This window comes from Podarcis erhardii (assembly GCF_964252035.2).
Source record: "Podarcis erhardii genome assembly, chromosome: 17".
Classification (NCBI taxonomy): domain Eukaryota; kingdom Metazoa; phylum Chordata; class Lepidosauria; order Squamata; family Lacertidae; genus Podarcis; species Podarcis erhardii.
This window is the reverse complement of record NC_138515.1, coordinates 16,452,621-16,476,837: the sequence shown is the minus strand read 5'-3', so window position 1 is coordinate 16,476,837 and position 24,217 is coordinate 16,452,621. Positions and strand designations below refer to the sequence as shown.

Genomic DNA, 24,217 nt, shown 5'->3' with positions numbered 1-24,217 from the left:
GGATGAAAGGGAGAAACTTGCTAAGAGGAAGGCACGTTTGGCAAAGCCTCACCGTGATCAACTCCCACCCAGAAACCTATGTCCCCACTGTGGAAGGACGTCTGGATCCAGAATTGACCTCCACAGTCACTTACGGACTCGCTGTTAAGACCGTGTTCATGGAAGACAATCTTACTCGGCTATGTGTGATTGTCAAAGAAGAAGAAGATAGCAGCAATATAGCTGCCACTTCAACAATCAATATAGTTCGCTGGTTGGGACAACTGCAAAGGGATGTGTTATGGAAGCACTCAGGCATGAGGGAATGGTTCTTACATGTTTCAAATGCTTAGGGTGGTCTTGCCACTTATCTCCACTACATCATTCATAAATATGCTTTTAAAGCTGGCAGAGCCTGAGTTTGGATGAGGGGAAAATGACCATCTTGCTGGCTTCTGCTAGCAAGGAGCATCCCAATTTGCCTGTCCATAAGGAAGGTGGAAGGGACGTGGTGGCACTGTGGGTTAAACCACAGAGCCTAGGACTTGCCGATCAGAAGGTCGGCGGTTCGAATCCCCGTGACGGGGTGAGCTCCTGTTGCTCGGTCCCTGCTCCTGCCAACCTAGCAGTTCGAAAGCACAAAGTGCAAGTAGATAAATAGGTACCGCTCTGGCAGGAAGGTAAATGGCGTTTCCGTGCGCTGCTCTGGTTCGCCAGAAGCGGCTTAGTCATGCTGGCCACATGACCCGGAAGCTGTACGCCGGCTTCCTCAGCCAATAAAGCGAGATGAGTGCCACAACCCCAGAGTCGGTCACGACGGGACCTAGTGGTCAGAGGTCCCTTTACCTCTTTAAGGAAGGTGGAAGCTACTGCCAGTGCCATTCTTACTGGTAGCACCAACAGAACAACCCCAAAATGAGGGGTTTCAGGGGAGAGGATGGGGCTGGGCTGGGCTGGGCTGGACTGGACTGACGCAGCATCTGCTACCTGCCATGCTGTCCTTGCTACCGCCACATGATGGCAAAGGGCCTGATCCAGGCCCTCTCTGCTGCACCAGCCTAGAAGTGGTGGAGCCTAACAAGTCCTCTTGCTGCTGGCCAGGTATTTGGATTGACCCTTGAGTGTATCTTCAAACATATACGTGGATATATAACAATCGAAACACTCTCCTTAGGAGTAATTGCACATCTATGTTAGACACAGCCTGACATTAGGGAAGTGTGACTGCCTGGAACCAATCCCTATAAATAATGTTTACTGTTCCTCATTGCCCTTATAATTGTGTAAGCTAAGCTGTGGTTCCTTTGAAAAAGACCCTTGGTTAATTTTTGTGTTGCGCATTATTGCTAGAGTCACTGTTTGTTGTTCGTGGTGTTCCTTTTGGAAAACCCCTGGGCTTTTGAATAAAGGTACAGAGAACAGACAATAGGGAAGTCATTGCTTGTCAACAATACACTTCTCATAGCTGGAAAAAGTTGCCATCATTGTGCAGCTGCTCATAAAAGCCATCATTGTGCAGCTGCTCATAAAAGCTGACCTTTGAAGTTTCCAAACAGCCTCAGCCAAGTATACCTGAAGGAGCGTCTCCACCCCCATCGTTCAGCCCAGACACTGAGGTCCAGCGCTGAGGGCCTTCTGGTGGTTCCCTCCCTGCGAGAAGCGAGGTTACAGGGAACCAGGCAGAGGGCCTTCTCAGTAGTGGCACCCGCACTGTGGAACGCCCTCCCATCAGATGTCAAGGAAATAAGCAACTATCTGACTTTTAGAAGACATCTGAAGGCAGCCCTGTTTAGGGAACTTTTTAATGTTTGAAGTTTTATTCTGTTTTTAGTGTTCTGTTGGGAGCCACCCAGAGTGGCTGGGGTATTATTATTATTATTAATCGGTAAGGATTATTTATTTATTTATTTATTTATTTATTTATATTAAAGATTTTCTTGATTTACAAAAGTGTGTGCAATGTCTCTCTCTCTCTCTCTCTCTCTCTCTCTCTCTCGTATTTTTTCTTCTTCCATGTAACATTTTTACAAATCCTGTCACCTGAACCCCAACCCTTAAGTTGTGCAGCCCGGTGAAAACTAGGATTCCTTAACCTGGTGTGCTTTCAAAATCCTCTCTTGCTATTGTTGTCTTTCATCTGTGCTGTCCCAAGCCAGAAAATGCTTCCCACAGGTGCTTCGAAGTGTCCGCTTGTGCGAGATTAGGTGAAGCAGAAAGCGCATAAGAAACTTGTGTTGAACAGTTGTATCCACATGCTCAGGCAGAAATGACAGATTCAGAAACGCCTCCGATGAAACAGAAGCCTAGAGAGTTGGCACACAAGTATGAACAGCTGGAACAGAGAGGGAGTTGGTGGAGAAGAACTTCAGCTCTCCTTCCTCACCTCCCTATATGCTGCTGCTGCTGTTCATCATCATTGCTGCAGGCCAGAAACTGACGAGAAGGGGAGGAAGGGAAAACAAGGAATTCTTTTCCTCCCTTGGATATTAATCCGAGGAGGCAAAGAATTTGGCCTCTGACAAAGTGCCAGGGAGGGTCATGAGCCCCCGTGGTTCATTGGGTTCACCAGAACTTGAGACATGTGATTTGGCTCTTAGAATTTGTTCCCACGAGATGTAATGATAGCTACCAACTTGGATGGCTTTAAAAGAGAATTAGACAATTCATGAAGGATAAGGTCTTTGGATGGGCGATATATCATCCAAACTGGTTTGAAGTCCATATTGTGATACCTGTTTCATAATTTTTGTCCTTGCCAATATATGGCGAATCATGATGTGTGTTAGAGTTGGGTGATATATCATCCAAAACTGGTTTGAAGTCATGATACCGGTTTCATAATTTTGGTCGATATATCGCGAATCGTGGTGTGTGTGTATCTACTGTGCAAAAATCACAGTGTGGGGAAAACGGTGAAGCCAGCCAATGCTTCTCTCGATTCCTGCAGCCCCTGTTAACTCTGCTAGCTCAGCTCTCTCCTGAATCATGCAGAGGGGCAGTGAATCACAAGAGCAGGCACCAGCAAAAATCACGATATGGGGGAAAACCTTATTTCAGACACCTGATATGTTGATATATCACAGTGCTGAGCTGGTGATATATAACAATGTTGAAAACCAGATATCGCACAGCCCTAGGCTCCAGTCCTGTACACAATAGGCAATATTCTGCCAACTGTTGACACAATGATTCCCTCCAGTACAATGGGACTTCCTCTCTTCCCCATGCATACTCTGTGTGACCTCCCCAAATCTGCTTGGGGGGATTGGAAACCCGTGAAACCAATTTGAGGAGGTCTAGTGGGGGGGGGTAGTTCTGCATAAGCAGAAATCCTTGTACTATCAGAACCTAGTGCTACGTTGAATACAACCCAGTGGCTCTTACTTCTGAGTAAACATGTACAATGGATGCTCAGATTGCAAACGTGATCCGTGCGGGATGCACGTTCGCAACCCGCAGCCCTCGCAACCTGCGTCTGCACACGCACAGGTTGCGATTCGGCACTTTTGTGCATGTGCAAAGCACGATTTAGTGCTTCTGCGTATGCGCGACCGCCAAAACCCAGAAGTAACCCTTTCCGGTACTTCCGGGTTTGGGCGGTCCATAACCTGAAAAAACGCAATCTGTAACCTGAGGTTTGTGCTGTTAGTCCCCCCCCCCCATCTGTTCAGTCCAGCAAAAAATAATAATTCATCATGTTTTTCAGCTGCAAGTTGCAATCGCTGCATTTGGATGGTCACAATCTCGGTTTGATGAGATGAGACATGGTTGAATCTTAAGTGCCCCCATGCAGCTGCTTTGCTCTTCCCTTCGAGGAAAAGAGAATTTGACTCAGCTATTATAACAACGGACGTTTAATGCATAAATTGATGTACATATCAATGCATGTACACATACATTTCGAGGAAATTAAGGGCAGGGAGATTCAGAGAAATGGCACACAAAGTCACAGAATGTATGTGATGTACTCAGATAACCCCTTGAAGTGCTGACCAGCAACACAATTTTCTGTAGTTTTAGAAAGACGATCAGCAATTCACATGCTGCAGCGCTGACAAAAACCAGAAGTGTCAGCCCTATTTACCTCTGAAGCACCATTGCTTCCTCATACATTTCTAAAAGCGGAATTAAGTGGAAAGTGCAAAATTGCAGGCAGTTCAGAAGAACAGTTTCCCATCTTCATTTTATCTCTTCAGTCTGTAAAAGTCACCTCAGTAAGATCCTTGGTTTGAAGATCCAAATCTCCTTGGAATAGCAGAAAGACAAAGAACTTTAGACAAGTGATAAACAGGAAAAGCCTTTGTCTCCTTTTCTTTAACCCGATGTTTCAGAGTCCCCCAAATTCAAGGTTTCCATCTTTGTGTTTGGTACATATGACACTTCATAATTCAGAAACTGACACAGGGAGAACCCCCAGTTTCTCAGATTGGTGGACCGTGAGTAATTTCTGGTCACATCTGTAGTTTTCAGGTTTGACACAGGAAATAGCGGGGGTGGGGGTGGGAATTGTTCTGAGAGAAGCTTAAATAGTGAAGAGATGAGAATTATGATTCCTTTTCACAAACTTAATCACCGATTTGAACACACACTTTCAGTCCTTGAAGTAAATCTACTATGCCTTTCCTTACTTCCTTGAGAAGGTGAGTGGACTGAACAGATTGATAGTTTGGATGGAAACAATGCCATGGATTTCAGAAGCAATAACATCACCATGGATATATTATGCAACACTTTGCTATACATGGAGGTCCAGCCGAGGGCCTTCTGGCGGTTCCCTCACTGCGAGAAGCAAAGCTACAGGGAACCAGGCAGAGGGCCTTCTCGGTAGTGGCACCCGCCCTGCGGAACACCCTCCAATAAGCTGTCAAGGAAATAAGATGTCAAGGAAATAATCTGACTTTTAGAAGACATCTGAAGGCAGCACTGTTTAGGGAAGCTTTTAATATTTGTTGAATTATTGTATTTTAATACTCTGCTGGAAGCCTCCCAGAGTGGCTGGCCAGATGGGCGGGGTATAAATAATAAATGTTGTTGTTGTTGTTGTTGTTGTTGTTGTTGTTGTTGTTGTTGTTGTATGAACTGGCCAGTATGTAAATACTTTTATAAACAGAGAAGCAGCTAAACAGCATTAGGATGGGCCAGATGGCGATACCAATCTGGCCCATCCTACGGCCAATTTAGGAGGCAAATTCACCTCTGAGTGGGCAGTTGAGATTGTGGGAAGGCATATCTCAGTCAAGCACTTCAGTTCATAAGAATAACTAGGGCCAATTCACACACATACCAGAAAAGACCCCTTCTTTTGTTTATACAACTTTTTTGCCTCTCAAAGTGGTTCGCAATTTTTAAAACAACAACAACAACCACCACAAAGTGGTGAAATAAAAATTAAAACTCGAATGGAAAAGGAGCAGAGTTGAAAACCTTCCATCTTCTTTTAACAACCATTAGAAGCCATGTGGAATAAGAACATTAGCCTGCCTCAACACCATCAGGGATGGAGCTAATCTCACCTCCTTACACAACTTGGGTTCTGCCACAAAAAAGGGTCCTATCTTACATTCCTGCCCTCCGCAACCAAACATCTTTTGGTGGTGGTGGAATATACAACATGAAGGTGTGGAGAGAGCTTGTAACATGAGATGTGGGTTTCATATGATTTGTGTAATCATTCTGCCCCCAAAAGGGAGAAATAGCACACAAATCCACATGTACACAGCTTGAGTTTTATTTTACCTTATGCACATTCATGCTCCATGTGTGAGGAGAAACCGTAGGTAGGATACATATGGGCATCGCCTAATTCGTGGACCCAAATCCAATTTGAAACCCAAACTTGGAGCTCCACAGTTATTTACAAATAAGCATATACAGGTGCACAACACACAAACTAACACAGACCTTTTCCTTCCAGTAAGATTCAGTGTGGTGCAGTGGAAGCATACTGGATTATGACTGGTTTGAGTGAGATTCAAATCTCCGCTTAGCCGTAAAGTTCACCGGAGATTTGCTTAAAGCTGCAGGTGTGGTTTTTAAATTTTATTTTTTTAAAAATGTACCAGAGAATTATATCAAAATTACATACTCTTTAAAAACTGTCCGAATTTTCTTCGTTTTCCTGGGAAGAAATATGAAAAGCGAACAAAATGTTGGTAGGTATTTACCTAGAAACATGCAAGATTATACAAAGAGAGCTTCCGAGCTTGGCATTTTGCAAGCAACGCTAGCTAAGGTTACCAGATTTTTTTCAAAGAATTTGGGGACACTTTTTTTTTTTTTAAGGGCTGGGGGAGTTGTTATTTTTTTAAAAAAAGAAGTAATATCTTCTCTTCTGTGGTCTCCTCTGTTGCATGGCCTTCCTCTGGGCTTCTCTCTTGGAGCACAAGCCGCCATGGAGTAGGCTCGGGTCGGGCCTGGGCTCAGCCACATGTCCTTGCCCTCCCAGTGCTCTCCTACCTTTCCTCCTCAGCGGCAGTGGCGCTGCAAGGTCAGGGCTCCCCTCTTTTTTCTCCTTCCCTTTTCTCTCTCTTCCTTCTCCTTCTCCTCTCCTCCTTCTCCCTTCTCCAGAGTTTTCCTGGCCCTGGAGCATTGCTGGACGCCAGGCGTCCCCCGTTTCCCCTTGGCAGTGGCGGTGGCAGCGGCAGCCTCAGCAGCCCAGAGCCAGCCTGGTAGCGCAGTTGGCTCTGGTTGCCTTCAGGAGCTGCTCACTGCCGTGGCACCCGCCATTTTGCCTCACCGGAAGTCCCCATACGATGTGTCTTGTGCCGTTGAACCAACCACGCAACATTCATTCCCTACTAATAAATCTACAACACTTAAAATATAAATCAGGGGACATTAAGTGAAATCTGGGGACATTCTGGGGACGGATTTTGTCCGGGGACAAATTTATAAATCCGGGGACTGTCCCCGGGAAATGGGGACGTCTGGTAACCATACGCTAGCAAATCTATCATCGTGCTAAAACATCAGTGAAGCTGTAAATCCCCAAAATAGGAAGTAGCTGTTCTTAGATATTTCCTGTTATCTATTCCTAGAGAAATCTGGAAATGCCCCAAAACACTTTTGGTTTTATTAACACTCCAAGTACTGTCGCACAGAAGGAGAAGGCAGGAGAGGAGGGGGAGGAGATCCTAAAACCAGTTGTGGCTAAGAAGTTCCACTGAAAGCCAAGAGTTTGGAAATAGTCATTATTAAGTTGCTTTGTTTATTTCTTCTTGGGCAACCCTTACCAACAGATCCATTGGCTAGCGAGGGTTAGAATGCAGTAGTTGGTGCAGGGCAAGATTAAGGTTTGATGAGGCCCTAAGCTACTGAAGATAATGGGGCCCTTTATATATCCAGCTGTCCTTTGTCAACAACAAATTGTTGCTGTTTTTTGTGTTGAATATATGCTATATGGTAATTTATGGACCTCATAGGTATCTAAAGCCATTTGCACATGTTGTCATGCAACCAGTCCATGCAGAATGTAGGCACCCTGTATACAGAAATGACCAAACCAGTGATATTTTAGGGAGCGGTCTAGCAGGCGGGGCCCATAACTTACATCATAGGAGCCTATACAACAGAAAACACTGTTGCTGTATGTAGGTTTTATTTTATTTGTTTTTTATCTTATATTTTGGAAATGCACATCCAGTTTTTCCCCCCTTTAAATTTTTTTTGGGGCCCCCGAGAGAGTGGGGCCCTAAGCTGTAGCTTGTTTAGCTTATATGTAAATCCGGCACTGAGCTGGCGGCCTGCTGGAAAGAAACACTGACCCAACCTCTAGTCCAGGGGTAGCAACCTAAGGCCCATGGGCCATAAGCGGCCCATGGAGGTTGTCTAACCAGCCCATGGACCCCCACTGTCTGCTTGGGGACCCCCCAACCCACTCAATCGGCTCCCGTGTGCCACACTAAACCATAGCTGTCAACTGTCCCTTATTTGGCGGGAAACTCCCTTATCCCATCGCTGTGTCTTGCTGCTGTCCAGCACAGATGATGTCCCTTAAATTTCCCAGCTTTCATGCTCGCCCGGCTCAGGAGGGAAGCAGCGGCTCTAGGTCCTCCGCCTCGAGAGAGCGCGCGCACGAGCTGCTGCATCTCCGTCTCTCCCTTTTCCCCCTCAGGGGCGCGACGTGAGGAGATGGGTGGCGGTGGGTGGGCAGGCAGCCCCTCTCCTGCGAGACATCTGCCGTGCTGCCAGGGGAAGCCGGAGGCGGCAGCGGCGGCAGCGGCTGAGGAGGCGGCCTGAGGGAGGAGGAAGAGGAGGGGATGGGGAGGGATGCAGAAGGGCGGCGCTTTAGCAACCGCCGCGGCACCGCAACCACCTCATGCCGGGCTCGCGTGCGGCGTGCGCGAGAGTCTCTCTCCCTCCCTCTCGGGGGGGGGGGAGGGCTGATGGAACTCGTAAGCTAAGCAAAATCCCTTATTTTGGCTGCTGCTCCCTTATTTTCGAGGCTGCTGGTCCCTTATTTACGAGGCTGCTGTTCCCTTATTTTCAAATCTGTAAGTTGACAGCTATGTGCTAAACCAGTGCGCAGCAGAGCGGGGACCGCCTTCCGCGATGCTGGCCAGCACACCCCCATGCCAGAAGGAGTGCCGGAAACAGCATTTGCGCATGAGTGCATGCGCACTCCCGGCCCCCCGGCACATCTGCGGGACTGTGAACCGGCCCAAGTCACAAAAACTTTGCCGAGCCCTGCTCTAGTCAATCCCATTGCTGCTGCTTAGGTAGAAAGGGAGAATGGAGGACGACACAATACAAGTGCCCCAGTGGGAACACCTGATGGTCTCTGCTTGTCTCTTTACACTGCCAGCTTTGCCACCCCCTTGCCTCTTGCCCTGATGTTTTTCTGCTGGATATTGTAGGCAGTCCTGGGACTGCACCATGACTCAACAGGAGATCTGACTTCTGAGTCTTTACATGCAAATGTGTCTGCTTGCAACACAGAGAGACACAGATACAGAGAGGTGTCAGCAGGTAGAGAAAGGAGACAGATGCATTTTGATTAAGTTCTCTCTGGGACTATGGAGCTGAGCCGTTGCTGGGTTTTGCAATGTATCTTTTTTTGGGGGGGGGAGTTGTTTTGCAACGTTTAAATATTTAGGACTCTCCCACCCCACCCTCACAGTAAAGCTTTAAAACTCATTTCTTGTGATAAATAAAATTCATTTCTGCACAAGAGTCCAGATCTGGGAGTTTCGTTGTATAACTCTAACAACCAGAAGCAAACAAGGGCTGGCCCACACTTCTGTGTGTCCTACTGCTTCCCGCCAGAGAAACCAGCTCTTTGCTGAATATGGAACCAATGGCAATAGTGTTTTCCACAGAATGCTATTTGTTCCAATTCAGCGGTAAAGAGTGGGTTTTCCCAGGGAAATCTGCGAGGCAAAGGCAAAATCGCTTGGACCTATACTTTCTAGGCAAAGGGACAAGTGGAAGTGTGGACAACCCCCAAATTGGGTGGTGCTCCCCTAATTCATAAACAGACTAGACGCATTTAATTTCAGCGTCTGTATGACCAAAGTTAATTGTTCATTAGCTTTGATGATTTATACTCCACCTTTTGATTGAGATATCTCCAAAGCGGCTTCCAGTAGATTATAAATATATAGCAAACCCCACACATACATAAATAACCGCAAGAGCCCGAGTCTTGCCATAGTCTCTCACCTGTTCGGGTACTCAGCTTTGTGCTTGACTTGCTCCTTTGGACTTTAATGGCAATTGCTATTAGTAAAAATAATGCCAGCAGACAAATTGGTAGGATGAATGAGAGGGGAGATTTCCCCCTGTTATGTGCTGGAGGTGTTTTATCTGTAAACAAGAAAATTAAAATATGTATATTATCCCGAACACAATCTGATACATTGCCCAGTTTGATCAAAGAAGCAGGATATAATTAATTAGGAATTTTTTTAAAAATTCGTTTTCATAATTCTCCCTGCAATTGAAGCTGTTTCTTGTACGGACAGTGAGCTAACGCTACAAATATCACCAGGTGCTGTGATGCTACCAAGAGCATCCATTGGTACATCTTGGTGATAGTGCATATTGGTATTTAACTCACCCTTGGGACCAGCTGACTATAGGCGCGTGCTACAGATTAATGTGAAACCACACAAGTTTTTACCTTGCAAAACCACTGATTTGTGGGCTGATGTCTCCTGATTCAGTTCCTGATTCCAGAATGCACAGCTGTAGTTTCCAGGAGTGCTTGGTCTGACTCTCAGGATGCTGGTTATGTTGAAAAGTCCATCCCTTGTCATTTCAAATGTAGTGTTTGCATGTATGCTGGCATTCAGATCCCTCTCATAGTGCCAAGAAACTTCAGCCAGAGGGTACCCTTCTGAATGGCAAGCTAAGATCAAGTCTTCTTCCTCTCTTCTTTCCTGTAGATTGATTCTTTTGTAGGGTGCTGCAAGAAGTGGAGGACAGTATCACAGAGCGCTTTGCGGTATTTTGGTGGCACTTTTCCCGTTTCTCTTCCTTTTGGTTGATTTACACAACCATCATATAAGAGAAGACCCATGCTTTGAACTAAGCAAGAAGGGACATTGCATACATCTTGCATTTAATGTGCACATCTTTAAAATACATTGGAAGAAACAAACCAGGAGATTTAGTTCAGGCATAGCAAGAAGCCAAGGCTTTCTACTTTGCTTATCCTGCCTGGGCCAGGAGGTTAGCAGGGGGTTAGTTTTCCTGACGGGAAACAGGAATGCAAACTCTGCATACTTCTCTCAAACCTAGAGACACATACAGTACTAACGCTGCAATTCCAATAACACACACATGTTGAAAGTCGCAGCACATGCAGAAGCCAGTCTTTTTTCTTCTCCAAATTCTCACATAAATAACTGCAAATAATTAACTTTTTTAAAAAAAGATAGGAAAGAAGTATAATTAACTTTTTTTAAAAGACAGGAAAGATGTAGATGGTGGAAAAAACCACCATTGCATACAGCTGTATACACATAGGAGCCCTTTTCTGTGAGTTCAAAGCTGTGGAAAGTGTTAATCAGTTCCTTTGTTAAGAAACAAAGAATTAAAATGACAGAGTGTGTTCAGCATTATTGCCTCCAGAGGAAACTAAGGCTGCAAATCATTCTCTTAGATTCTCACTGCTTGGGTGCAATAATACAGTATTACAATATATATATTGTAAGTTCTGCAGCTACCAACCTTCAACTTCCAAAGTAATGTACTTGTAGTCTGCTCCCTCGTATTTAACAACACAGATGTAATCTCCTGCATCTGTGAGCTTTATGTTGGTGATAGACAGCAAAGAAAGTCCTTTGTCTAACTCCTCAAGTGACAATGAAGCTCTCCCATGATAATCAGAATCCTGATGGGTGAGGTCTTCTTGGCCATTGTTGAGCTTGTAGACTTCTTTGTCCCCCAGTGACAGCTTTCTTTGCCACGAGACACTTAGTCCCATCAAATTTAATGGGGAATGGACTGGAAAGCGACATCCCATAATCACATCACTCCCGTACTCCACAGTGTAACGTGGCTGAAGAACTTTGACTGTGAATAAAGCTGAGAGGTTGAAAGAAAGCATGAGTATCTTATCATGCAAGCACCAGGATTTATGTGGAACAGAAGAAGTCCAGTAAGTCTGATATAAACAGTGTGTGGACTTCTGGTTGGCATGTCTTCTTCTTGTTCACAACTTACTGACATGACTGCTTCCTACATGGAGGAATCAAGTAAGGTAGCCCCTTTCCTTGCCAATGTCACCACACTACAGTGAAAAGGAAATGCAGAATTGGGCCCTTTAAATGAGTTTCTGTAAAAACATGCCATGATTTGCTGCCATTTTTAAAGAAAGTATTTGAGTAAATTTTCACACAACCAGGATCAAACTTCAAACTCCCATAAGACCAATTTCATGCATATTCAGTAACTATGCATTTAACACATTCAGGATGCTTATAGAGAGACGGGAGAAGATTGTAGACATCTTCTTTCTTTGTTGGACGCATAGGAGCCAACCTTTCGCCTGCCCTCCCCCCAAAAAGATGGTGGGTATTGTCATTCAACAGATGTGTGACATGCCATGCCATGTGATCGATTTTGCAGGGCAGGGCTCAAGTGGGCCCTCCAAAAATTTAATTCACATTGGCACTCCTAGTTGGACGATTGTGTAGCCCAGGGGTCCTTCTCACACCACCTTCCCTGAACCACTCTGCGAGGCTGGGCTCACGTGCGTGTCCTGGGCCCCATGAGGACACATTCCATTGCTGTTACTACAGACCAAAGGGACAACCCATTTGGGACACCAAACTGACGAAGACCTGAGTAAGAGCATCGCAGGGCTCAGGAATATTTCCTGCGGACTGCAAAAGTGCAAGGAAAGTGCCCAGCAGCCAAGAATTGCAATCCACCATCCACAATGGCTGAATATTCGTTAATGATAGACTTTTTCTGACCCTGGCACTCAGGAACGTGTGACCCACCCAACCCTTCCAGGTAGCTCTGAAGCTCTTAGACTTCAAATCCAAAGGGAAATGTACAACTCTTTGAGGATTTCATTGTAAACCTGCCCAAATGAAAGCTCTCACCTGCAATCATATGAAGCTGGATTTCCAGTAGCACAACTGGCAGCAGTTTGGACATTTGCCTAGACATATCTGAAAAGCAATGTTGACATGATAAACATCCTACATTGTGGCATATAAACAACTGCTCTGCCAAAGAATGCATGTCTTTATGATTCAGTAATATACCCCTAAAAGAAGAGAATTCGACAGCTGAGATACATGTTTTGAACCTGACCTTATTCTCTGTTTTAAACTGTACTTTCAATGATCTATTAAGTATTAGTTTTATCTGATTTTAAATTGCCTCATTGCTTTGCTGTAACCCCTTCCGGGTGGGTAAGAAACACAATACACATGGCTCACAATTTGAAAAAGAACTTTTACAAAATATGGATAAACTTTTGTCTAAAATGTATAACTTTCTACTAGAATGGGAAACAAAAGATGAGCTGGTTAAAGCTTCAATGACACACTGGGCAATAGATATAGGACACAATATAGAGCTCAACCTCTAGGAGAAACTCTGGAAAAGCGACCTGAAATTTACTGCATGTTATTCATTGAAAGAGAATTACCTGAAAATGATTAATAGATGGTACTTAACTCCGAGTAGGTTGGCTAAGATTGATGAAACAGAATCAGATATGTGTTGGAAGTGTAAAGAAACGGAGGAAATGTTTTTTCTCATGTGGTAGACATGTAAAAAGGTAAAAGTGCATTGGGAAATGATTTATAATGAATTGAAAAAAAATGTTTAAAATTACTTTGCTCCCCAAAACAGAGTCCTTTTTGTTGGGGATAACCCAGACTGAAATTCCTAGATGTCAGAGAAAATTATTTATGTATGCAACAACTGTGGCCCATATTTTGTTAGCCCCAAAATGGAAAGTGAGCGAAGTCCCAACTGTTATGTACTGAAGTTCTCACCCTGGGCCACCCTGAAGTTCTCACCCTGTAGATAGTTATGCAAATAAGGGATCGAAAGTGACGTTCAGTGATTGGATAGTTTTAGAAAATTGTTACAGTTACATTGTACTGGAGCTCTATATAAGCAGGCTGACTGGACCCTTCAGTTTAGTTCTGTCCTGGCCTGTGAATAAGCAAGAGCTGTTTGAAGAATCGCTGTGTTGTCTGATATGTTCACCCACAACATAACACCAACTAAAGAGGATTGGCAGCTTAAATTGACAGAATATGCACAACTTGCAGATTTGGCAAATAGAATAAGAGAGCAAGAAGAACATACATACAAAGAAGGGTGGAAAACATTTATTGAATATATGGAAAATAACTGTATACAGCTGAAAGCATTGGCAGCATTGAGATAAATTCAACAGAGCAAATAATTTTTGATGGATGTAAAAGTGGAAAACTGATTTGAAAGGTTATAGTAAAATATGCAGGGATGCATGGCAGGTAAAATGAACCATGGAAAGAGAAAAAGGGAAGTCATTGTTCCATAAAATTTGCAATTTAAGTACAGTAATAAGGTGCCAAAGTTGCTAGACTCGCCCCCCACCCCCACCAAGCTCCATGAACACATACTTGGCTAACTCCAAAATGGCATGTATGCTTCATGCAGCCTTCCAAGAATAAATGTTCTAACCAACAGGAACTGATCTAGCTGCATTACAACTGGAGATGTCAGCTAGTATAGGGCGTGACAACCAGGAATGGATGAATCAGCCTATTTTTCATCCCTATCACTTGCATATGTGTTTAGTCGTAAGTCTGTCTCATCCCATAGCCACATTAATCACCATGTGTGTGTGATCTCTCTCACACAAAAATCACACTTAAATATGTACAGTCGTACCTTGTTTTGCGGCCGGGATCCATTCCGGAGCCCTGGCCGCTAGCGAAAAAGGACGCAGGGCAAAGTGCCGAGTCTGCACATGCACATGGAGCGGTTTAAGCTTCTGCGCATGTGCAAAGCGCGATGTAGCGCTTCTGTGCATGCGTGAGCGGCAAAACCAGAAATAACCCGTTCCAGTACTTCCGAGTTTGCGCGAACATTCACTAGAATGGATGTTTGCTGAGATATTACTGTACTTTAAACTTAACTTTCTATATACCATATTTTTCCATATATAAGACACTCCTCCCATGTATAAGACGACCCCTAATTTTCTGGAACCCCAAATTTTAAAATAGTTAGGGTTGCCGTATTTCAAGAGCCAGAACCCGAACCCTTGTGCATTCACCATCCGTGTATAAGACGACTCACAATTTTTGACTATTTTTTCAGCAAAAAACCCCATCGTTTTATACACGGGGAAATACGATCTTTCTTTCTTTTTTTTTGAAACATTTCTCTCTCAAAATATACATTTTAAAATGCATTTTGATATTGGTTTTGAGCCAAGAACCAACAACAGTGGTGTGGTCTCGGACAGGGGAGATGCAAAGAAACCAATTTGGAGGCTGAACCCTCACCACCACTGCAAGGGGCACCAATATTCAGGGCCAAAGGATGAGATCTATTTTACATTTTCCACCTTAATGCTACACCTGATATTTGCCATCTGAGGTAGGATCTTCAGAGCACATCCTGATCAGGCTACCTTGCCCTGAAAAGCAAGGAAATGCAGGACTGAGCTACGCTCATTTTCAATAGCTAGCATGATAGTCTTAATTACCGTATTTTTCGCTCTATAGGACGCACTTTTCCCCTTCAAAAAATTAAGGGGAAATGTGTGTGCTTCCTATGGAGCGAATGCAGGCTCCTTGGCTTCAGCGATAGCAATGCGAAGCCTCCGAAGCGCAGAGGGAGCGCTCCCTCTGCGTTCCGGAGGCTTCATGTTGCTTTCGCTGAAGCCTGGAGAGTGAGAGGGGTCAGTACGCAACGACCCCTCTCGCTCTCCAGGCTTCAGGGATAGCTGCCTGAAACCTCCGGAGCGCAGCGGGAGCTCCCACTGCGCTCCGGAGGCTTCGGGTTCCTTTTGCTAAAGCTGGGAGAGCAAGACTCCCCTGGCTTCAGCAGAGAGGGAGAGCTGCGCAGCGCCCCTTCAGCCAAGCAGGAGGAGAAATGAAAGGGGCTCCGTTTCTGCTGCCGCTTCGCTGAAGGGGCGCTGAGCAGAGAGGGAGAGAATTTTTTCGTTCTTGTTCTCCCCCTCTAAAACAAGGTGCACCCTATGGTCGGGTGCGTCCTATAGGGTGAAAAATATGGTATAACATGAGCCTGCCCCATATCTTCTCCAGATGCAGCTTCTGCACAGGCTGAGAAGCACACATTCCTTGACTCAAATATGCTGCCATGAATGATAAAGAGAGAGAGAACAGGCCAAGTAAGATTGGAAACTCATTTTTTCACCTCTTCACCTCTGCTTTGAATTGCCCAACCTATGCTTCATGCAAATTCCCCACAGGGAACAGAGGGGGACAACCCAAAAACAGTATAGATCTCACTCAGCATTTTGCCCATTACTCTTACTTGTCACTTTTGAGTTTAAAGGTAAAAAGGAGAAAGGAGGAGGAAAGGAGACCTCCAACCAGGAGTTCTCCTGACTTTGCTGCCACCAACTGCCCTGACCTATCCCCATCAGCATAGGTGCCCCCATGAAGGGCACCCACAAATTTTGGTGCCAAGAATTTTGGGGAAGAATTGCAACAATTAAAATGAATGTGCTACCAAAGATGTTATTTTTATTTCAAACAGTTCCAGCAATCAAAGGGCAGCAATCTTTAAAAATTGGCAAAGAGAAATTTCAAGGTATATCTGGCAGGGTAAGAAGCCGAGGATAAAATTTAAGATATTGACAGATGCGAAAGCAAGAGGAGGCTTCGCCCTGCCAGACTTGAAACTGTATTATGAAGCATCTTGCCTCTGTTGGTTGAAGGAATGGATTAAATTAGAAGACACTGATGTGTTAGATTTGGAAGGTTTTGACAACAGATTTGGGAGACATGTGTATTTATGGTATGACAAGAAACGGGTACATAAAGGTTTTGAAAATCACATCATAAGAAGGTCTCTGATTGAAGTGTGGGAAAGATACAAAAATCTGTTGCAACAAAAAACTCCATATTGATTGTCGCCGTTGGAGGCGATGAGTGTGAAGAAAGTCAATATGACAGGGGGATAAGTGACATATGAGAAGTTAATAAGTAAAAGAGAAGGTAAATGGAAAATGAGACCATTTGAAGAAGTTAAGGACTATGTTAATGACTGGTTGCATTTTTTTCAAATTAATGAGATGTTTAGAAAAGATCTGAATCAAAGGTGTTTTGCTGATAAAGAATCAAAATTTCAGACAGAAATATTGAATAATGATTTTAAGATCCTAGCAAAAATGTATAAGATATTATTAGAATGGAGCACAAAAGATGAAGAGGTAAAATCAGTTATGATTGATTGGACCAAAGATATAGGACACAATATACCGTATTTTTCGCCCTTTGGACGCACTTTCCCCCCTCCAAAAATGAAGGGGAAATGTGTGTGCGTCCTATGGGGCGAATGCAGGCTTTCGCTGAAGCCTGGAGAGCGAGAGGCATCGGTGCGCACTGACCCCTCTCGCTCTCCAGGCTTCAGGAAGCTATCCGCAAGCCTTGCAAGCCCGGTGGGAGTTCCCGCGGGCTCAAAGGCTTGCGGGCAGCAGCCTGCAGCCCCGGCGAGAGTCCGCAAGCCTTGCGCACCCGGCGGGAGGTCCCACCGGGCGCGCGAGGCTTGGGGTGGCAGCCTGCCGCCCGAAGCACGCGGAGCCCTCCGGAGGGTGCTCCGTGCTTCGGGCAGGTGTGCGCAAGGCTTGGGGCAGCAGCCGCGGCTGGGGGGGGAAATTTTTTTTTTATTCATCCCCCCCCCAAAAAAAACCCCGAGGTGCGTCCTATGGGCCGGTGCGCCCTATAGGATGAAAAATACGGTACAAATGGAGGATTGGGAAAGACTATGGAAAGGTTTAAGATTCACTGCATGTATAGCTATAAAAGAAAATGTTATGAAAATGATGTATCGATGGTATGTAACACCGGTGAAACTAGCAAAAATGTATAAGACAAGCAACAAATGTTGGAAATGTAAGGAAAAAGAAGGTACATTTTTTCATATGTTGTGGGAATTTAGCATGAAACCCGAAGCATTTTTACTAGGCATTACAGGTAATGAGTTAAATAAGAAAGAAAAGAAGTTAATTCTATATGCAGTGACAGCAGCAAGAATTTTGATGGCCCAGAAATGGAAACAAGAGGAGCTACCTACGATAGAAGAATGGAGAACTAAAATGATGGATTATGCAGAACTGGATAGAATGACAGGAAGGATCCGGAATCGACGAGATCAAAGATTTACAGAAGACTGGGAAAAGTTTATTCAATATTTGCAAAAACTGAGTGATAACCAGATTACGCTTGTAAGCTTTAATGAAGCTCTGTGATGGGGAAATGTTAAAATAAGTATTAAAAATGAAATGAAATTTACAGTAATAACAGAAACAACGGGTAGAAATGTGTAAAAAGTAAAAATATGAAGGATTTGCAGACAAATTGGGGAATTGGGGGAAGTCAAAAAGAGAAGTAAGATGTAAGTAAGATGTATGCAGTGTATAATTTTGTTTTGCATTTGAAAATTTATATATATATATATATATATATATATGCTTTCGTAGATTTTCACGGGTACAGGAATGCAGGTTTTGGTGTCCTCGGGTGTCTTCCCGTGTAAAAGTTGGGGTGTCTAGGCGACGTTTCGACGAGGTCTCACTCGTCATCTTCAGGCTGGTGCTTTCGGCTTCTTGTTACTGGAACAGAGCAGGATCTCAGTGTTTGAGTTCCTATAAATACTGTAGAGGGGGTGTGGTGTATAGCCTCCAATGTTCTGGGCAGAGAGGAAGTTCCCAGGCTAGTGTGCCTTTTCTTCTTTTGTTCCTTAATTACTTGAGAGATATCTTGAGTGATTTCTTGAGTGATATCCTGAGTACCACTTAGGTGGGTCATTAGGTGTGGATTAGTTGCTAAAGTCTTTGTGTCTTGACCTCTTGAACTTTGTGAAGAGTTTTCATGAGAAGATGGCTGTACTGTACTTAGTTGTGCTCTGGCTTGGCTTCGTGTATAGGGGCGAGCTGTGGTTTTGTGGCTTGTGTCAGCCAGATCTGTGTAGGGATTGCAGGGGGGTGCAGCATCCGGAGGTGCCACCATGGATTGGCTACTGGATGGTGTCTGTAATTCATCTGTGGAGAGGGTCTGGGTTTGGGTCTGGTGTGGTTGATTGGTGTTGGCGTTCTGTGTGCCTCTGGATCTGGTGTCAGTTTTTGTGGGGAGGGCTAATTTCCAGATGTCTGGCAAGCGGGATGTGTCGTCACGCTTGTTCATGTTGTGAGGGTGTTTCTCTATCTCGATGGCTTCCATGATTATTCTCTTGTGGTGATGTTCCGTGTTAAAGAGCAATTTGGAATCTGCAAAATTAATTTCGTGTCCTGTTTCTTTCATGTGTTGGAAAAGAGAGGAAGTTTTTTCTTCTTTTTTGACGGCATTCTTGTGTTCTGCGATACGTGCATTTATTCGTCTGTTTGTTTGTCCAATGTACGTGGCTGGGCAGACTTTGCAGGGTATTTCATAGATCCCTTGGTTTTCCAACTGGATTTTATCCTTGGGGTTTCTGAGGATATTGGCTATTTTTTGGTTGGTGCAAAAGGCTGTTTTGATATTGTGTTTATGGAGGATTTTGCTAATTTTATCTGTAGTGCCCTTGATATAAGGAAGGAGGGCCATGCCATTGTTTTCTTCTGTGTCTTGGTTTTTGGGGGGTGTTTCCTTTTGGATTAGCTTCGTAATCCTGTTTTGCTGGTATCCATTGGCAATTAACACGTTTGAGAGATTCTGTAACTCAGTTGTCAAGTGGTCTTTGTCAGCCAGGCGTTTGGTTCTGGAGATGAGAGTCTTGGCTACGGAGTTTATTTGTGCAGGGTGGTGGTGTGATTGTGCATGTAAGTAGCGGTTGGTGTGTGTTTTTTTCCGGTAGATAGTGTGTCCTAGGGAGCCATCAGGTTTTTTGTAGATTAGGACGTCAAGGAAGGGAAGTTGGTTGTTGGCTTCTATTTCCATAGTGAATTGTATTTTGGGGTGTAAGTTGTTGAGATGTGTGAGGAAGCTATCCAGTTTTTCCTTCCCGTGTGGCCAAATTACAAAGGTGTCGTCAACATATCTGAGCCAAAGTTTGGGTTTGTGTTCTGACTTGTCTAAAGCATTGGTTTCAAAGTGTTCCATGTACAGGTTTGCGATGACCGGTGAGAGGGGTGATCCCATAGGTGCTCCTTCTATCTGTTTGTATCTTTGTCCATTGTGGATGAAGTACGTGTTGGTTAGGCAGTGGTTGGTCAGGTCCAAGATGTATTCGGGGGGATTGTATTTGTTTTGAATAGCTGTCAAGGCTTCATTAATGGGCACTTGTGTGAAGATAAAATCCAGTTGGAAAACCAAGGGATCTATGAAATACCCTGCAAAGTCTGCCCAGCCACGTACATTGGACAAACAAACAGACGAATAAATGCACGTATCGCAGAACACAAGAATGCCGTCAAAAAAGAAGAAAAAACTTCCTCTCTTTTCCAACACATGAAAGAAACAGGACACGAAATTAATTTTGCAGATTCCAAATTGCTCTTTAACACGGAACATCACCACAAGAGAATAATCATGGAAGCCATCGAGATAGAGAAACACCCTCACAACATGAACAAGCGTGACGACACATCCCGCTTGCCAGACATCTGGAAATTAGCCCTCCCCACAAAAACTGACACCAGATCCAGAGGCACACAGAACGCCAACACCAATCAACCACACCAGACCCAAACCCAGACCCTCTCCACAGATGAATTACAGACACCATCCAGTAGCCAATCCATGGTGGCACCTCCGGATGCTGCACCCCCCTGCAATCCCTACACAGATCTGGCTGACACAAGCCACAAAACCACAGCTCGCCCCTATACACGAAGCCAAGCCAGAGCACAACTAAGTACAGTACAGCCATCTTCTCATGAAAACTCTTCACAAAGTTCAAGAGGTCAAGACACAAAGACTTTAGCAACTAATCCACACCTAATGACCCACCTAAGTGGTACTCAGGATATCACTCAAGAAATCACTCAAGATATCTCTCAAGTAATTAAGGAACAAAAGAAGAAAAGGCACACTAGCCTGGGAACTTCCTCTCTGCCCAGAACATTGGAGGCTATACACCACACCCCCTCTACAGTATTTATAGGAACTCAAACACTGAGATCCTGCTCTGTTCCAGTAACAAGAAGCCGAAAGCACCAGCCTGAAGATGACGAGTGAGACCTCGTCGAAACGTCGCCTAGACACCCCAACTTTTACACGGGAAGACACCCGAGGACACCAAAACCTGCATATATATATATATATATATATATATATATATATATATATATATAAAATTTGGTGCCAAGGACATGCACCCTGCACGGCACCCACGGCTCTGGGCACCCACAGTTACGGGGCCAAATTGGCACTCCTGCGCATCAGCACAGGACCACTACTGCTTGGAGAAGACCACTGCTTCCCCTACCCTTTCTGAGCCGCTGCTGTGAGGCAGCAGATTCTCATGCTGCTGCAGATGTGTGCAGCAAGTCTTAACTGGCCAGGTGGAACATTTAACATGGACAGCGGTCTGCAGCTTTACCTGAATGTGTTGTTCTGCACAGCTAGCTTATTAATTTATCACCTTTGTACCTTGCCTTTCCATAAACAATGCTGACAACATGGCCGACAACAATAAAACCCCCAATTAAAAATGTACTCTGTGTATGTGTGAGTACACACACAACAACAACAACAACACCAACAACAACAATAACAACAATAAAGCTGTCATGGGATAAAGAACATTTGCTATGGGACAGTCTAAAAACTGGGAAGGAGGCGCAGACTTTGGACTTCGTTGGGTTTTTTTGGACTTTGTTGGGAGTTTTTTTTACTACCGCCCTGGAGCCTACCAATGGGAAAGAGCAGACATACATCAGGAATTAATGAAGATGCCCTGGGCACAAACTCAGGGCAAAAAGTTGTGATCAGTAGCAGAACCGCAGGTCCTTTCCACCACAGTCTACTCCTGGTCTCCGCCATAGGGTTCTGTTGTGGCTGTGTACACCAACTTCAAGGCACATTCTAAGTAAGTACACACTATTCTAGGGTTGCCATATTTTGAAGAGCAAAGAAGAGGCCTGGGGCGGGGGGTGGAGAGGGATGTGGGAGAGAAGATGCTTGCCTAGATAGCCCTATAATGCCAGTGTACTGGAAGAAGCAAAGATCATCATGAAGTAATGATTCTTCAACATCAGCTTCGTTGCACTGGTCATGTTGTTTGGATGCAATGATTCTTCAACATGATCATGCGTGATTATCGTCTTCCAAAGCAACTACTCTATTCTGAACTTAAAAATGAAAAGTGTAACGCTGGTGGTCAACAAAAGAGGTTTAAAGACTCTCTCAAGGCAAATCTTTAAAAATGTAGTATAAACACTGACAACTGGGAAACACTGGCCTGTGAACACTCCAATTGGAGAACAGCCTTTACCAAGGTGCCTTGGACTTTGAAGAGGCTCAAACTCAGGACAAAAGGGAGAAGCGTGCTAAGAGGAAGGCACATTTGGCAAACCCTCACCGTGATCAACTCCCACCCGGAAACCTATGTCCCCACTGTGGAAGGACGTTGGGTCCAGAATTGACCTCCACAATCACTTACTGACTCACTTTTAAAACCGTGTTTATGGAATGACTATTTTACTCGGCTACGAGTGATCGCCAAAGAAGAAGAAGAAAGATGGCTTGATCTTGCAGGATCCTTGTTATAGACCTATGGGCTCAGCCCAGAAGCTTTAACCAGTGTGTCATGTTGGCTCTCAGCTTAATTATCGAGATAATCCTCTAAGGCCCTGTTTCCCCTCCATCTTAAGCACAGTATGTGAGTCATGGGATAGGGCTTTCTGATGTTGACAAGAAAGGAACTTCAGCCTCATCACAGCACTCCTTTTGATGAACAGGTTCCCCCTTCAGCATATGACTTCGAGTTTATAGTTGTTTTAGCCTAATTGAAGGCATTTGATTGTTTGATATTGTTTTAATTTCCTATCGTGTTGTTTGCTACCTTGATTTATTTTTCTTTTATGGGAAAGAAGGAGACAACTGTTGAAAATAAGTAAAAGAATAACCAAACACACATTTCTGAATCAGCTCTTGTCCAATTTAACACTTCCGGAATGGCAATTCCCAAGCACACACATGCTCCCTTTAGTACCAAAGAAAAAAATGAGGACATTTTGGCAAATTCCAAAAATCCACCAGGACAGAAATGTTACTCCTGAAAAAGAGGACATGTCCTGGAAAAAGAGGACATATGGCAACCCTATATCCCCTGCTCCTGGAATACTGGGCACTGTAGTTTACCCCTCACAAAGTTAAAATTCCAACCATCCCTTAACAAACTACAGTGCCCATAATTCTTTGAGGGAAATAATGTGTTTTAAAGGTATAATGGACACACATCCCTACTTTAGATTGGGGGGAGGCTGTTAGACAACTGGCGGTCTGATCTACTGCAAATCACCTAGAGATCTACCAGTGGATTCTGATCTAGCTTCTGCCCATTGCATAATGTCAATAAACACATAAAAATTTACACACACACACACACACACACACACACACACACACACACATTCCTTTCCTTGTTTAAACATTTGGCCATGATTAATCTTCACCAATTCCCTTCACATCTCATGTTTTCCAAGACAAGCCAGACAAATTATTTGTTCTAGAGCATATTAGAAATACTGATGTTCTGTATCAGAATTATATTCACCTCAAGATTTAAGGCCGATCTCCTTCACAGTGGAATTTGTTGTCCCAGGCAAAAGAGCGCCTCCTTGATGTATATGCCTTGAGACAGCCAGAGAGGAATAAGGTATCATGCTTCATTGCCAGAGTCTTCTCTCATGAATAAAATGCTGAACTCCAATAACTAGCTTTTCTGAAGAAAGTGGTTGGATAGATGCCAGCCTTCTTTCGGGAAATGAAGTGCTTGTGGTTTCTCTTTCATTGTCACTGTTGCGGACTGTACTTTTGTATTTAGTTGTTCTGCATTCTAAAAGCAAAACAAAGCAGCTGCATGCTGTACTTCCTTCTGTAGTAGGTCATGGCAACACATCTGACCTACATCTTTCTGCAGCAGGAGCACTGCTTTGTTTGAAAATAACAGCAAGCTGACAGCTCTTCAGCACCCTGAATATCCAATATGCACTCCTAGGTGATGAATGACAAAGATCATGGCTTAACTTTGTGCTTTCTTCTCTGATTATGCTGTACTTTGGCCACCTCATGAGAAGACAAGACTCCCTGGAAAAGACCCTGATGTTGGGAAAGATGGAGGGCACAAGGAGAAGGGGACAACAGAGGATGAGATGGTTGGACAGTGTTCTCGAAGCTACAAACATGAGTCCGACCAAACTGCGAGAGGCAGTGGAAGACAGGAGTGCTTGGAGTGCTTTGGTTCATGGGGTCACGAAGAGTTGGACATGACTAAACGACTAAACAACAACAAGCCCAGAGAGACTCTTTGCAAAAGCAAGTGCTGAATGTGTTTTTTTTTTGGGGGGGGGTGGTAGGGAAAACAGAAGAAGAAGGAGGAGGAGGAGGAGGAGGAGGAGGAGGAGGAGGAGGAAGAGGGAAAGAAACCCAGAGTGCTATAG

The 24,217-nt window shown here is 44.4% G+C and overlaps 1 protein-coding gene across 2 annotated transcripts; it reads right to left on the bottom strand.

The window, feature by feature from the left end:
• Positions 1-3,817: 3,817 nt before the first annotated feature.
• LOC309332676 (programmed cell death 1 ligand 2-like) lies at positions 3,818-23,492 on the bottom strand. Of its 2 annotated transcripts, XM_081845793.1 has the most exons (7): positions 23,332-23,492; positions 12,534-12,602; positions 11,152-11,508; positions 10,100-10,384; positions 9,640-9,783; positions 6,065-6,097; positions 3,818-4,224 (listed from the first exon to the last, which is right to left on the bottom strand). In XM_081845793.1, exons 2-7 carry the CDS (start codon positions 12,598-12,600, stop codon positions 4,172-4,174), a joined length of 939 nt encoding a protein of 312 aa, XP_081701919.1. In that variant the 5' UTR covers positions 12,601-12,602; positions 23,332-23,492; the 3' UTR covers positions 3,818-4,171. The 2 variants fall into 2 exon arrangements, with proteins under 2 accessions (XP_081701919.1, XP_081701920.1); XM_081845794.1 differs by lacking the exon at positions 6,065-6,097.
• Between the last annotated feature and the right edge of the window lie 725 nt (positions 23,493-24,217).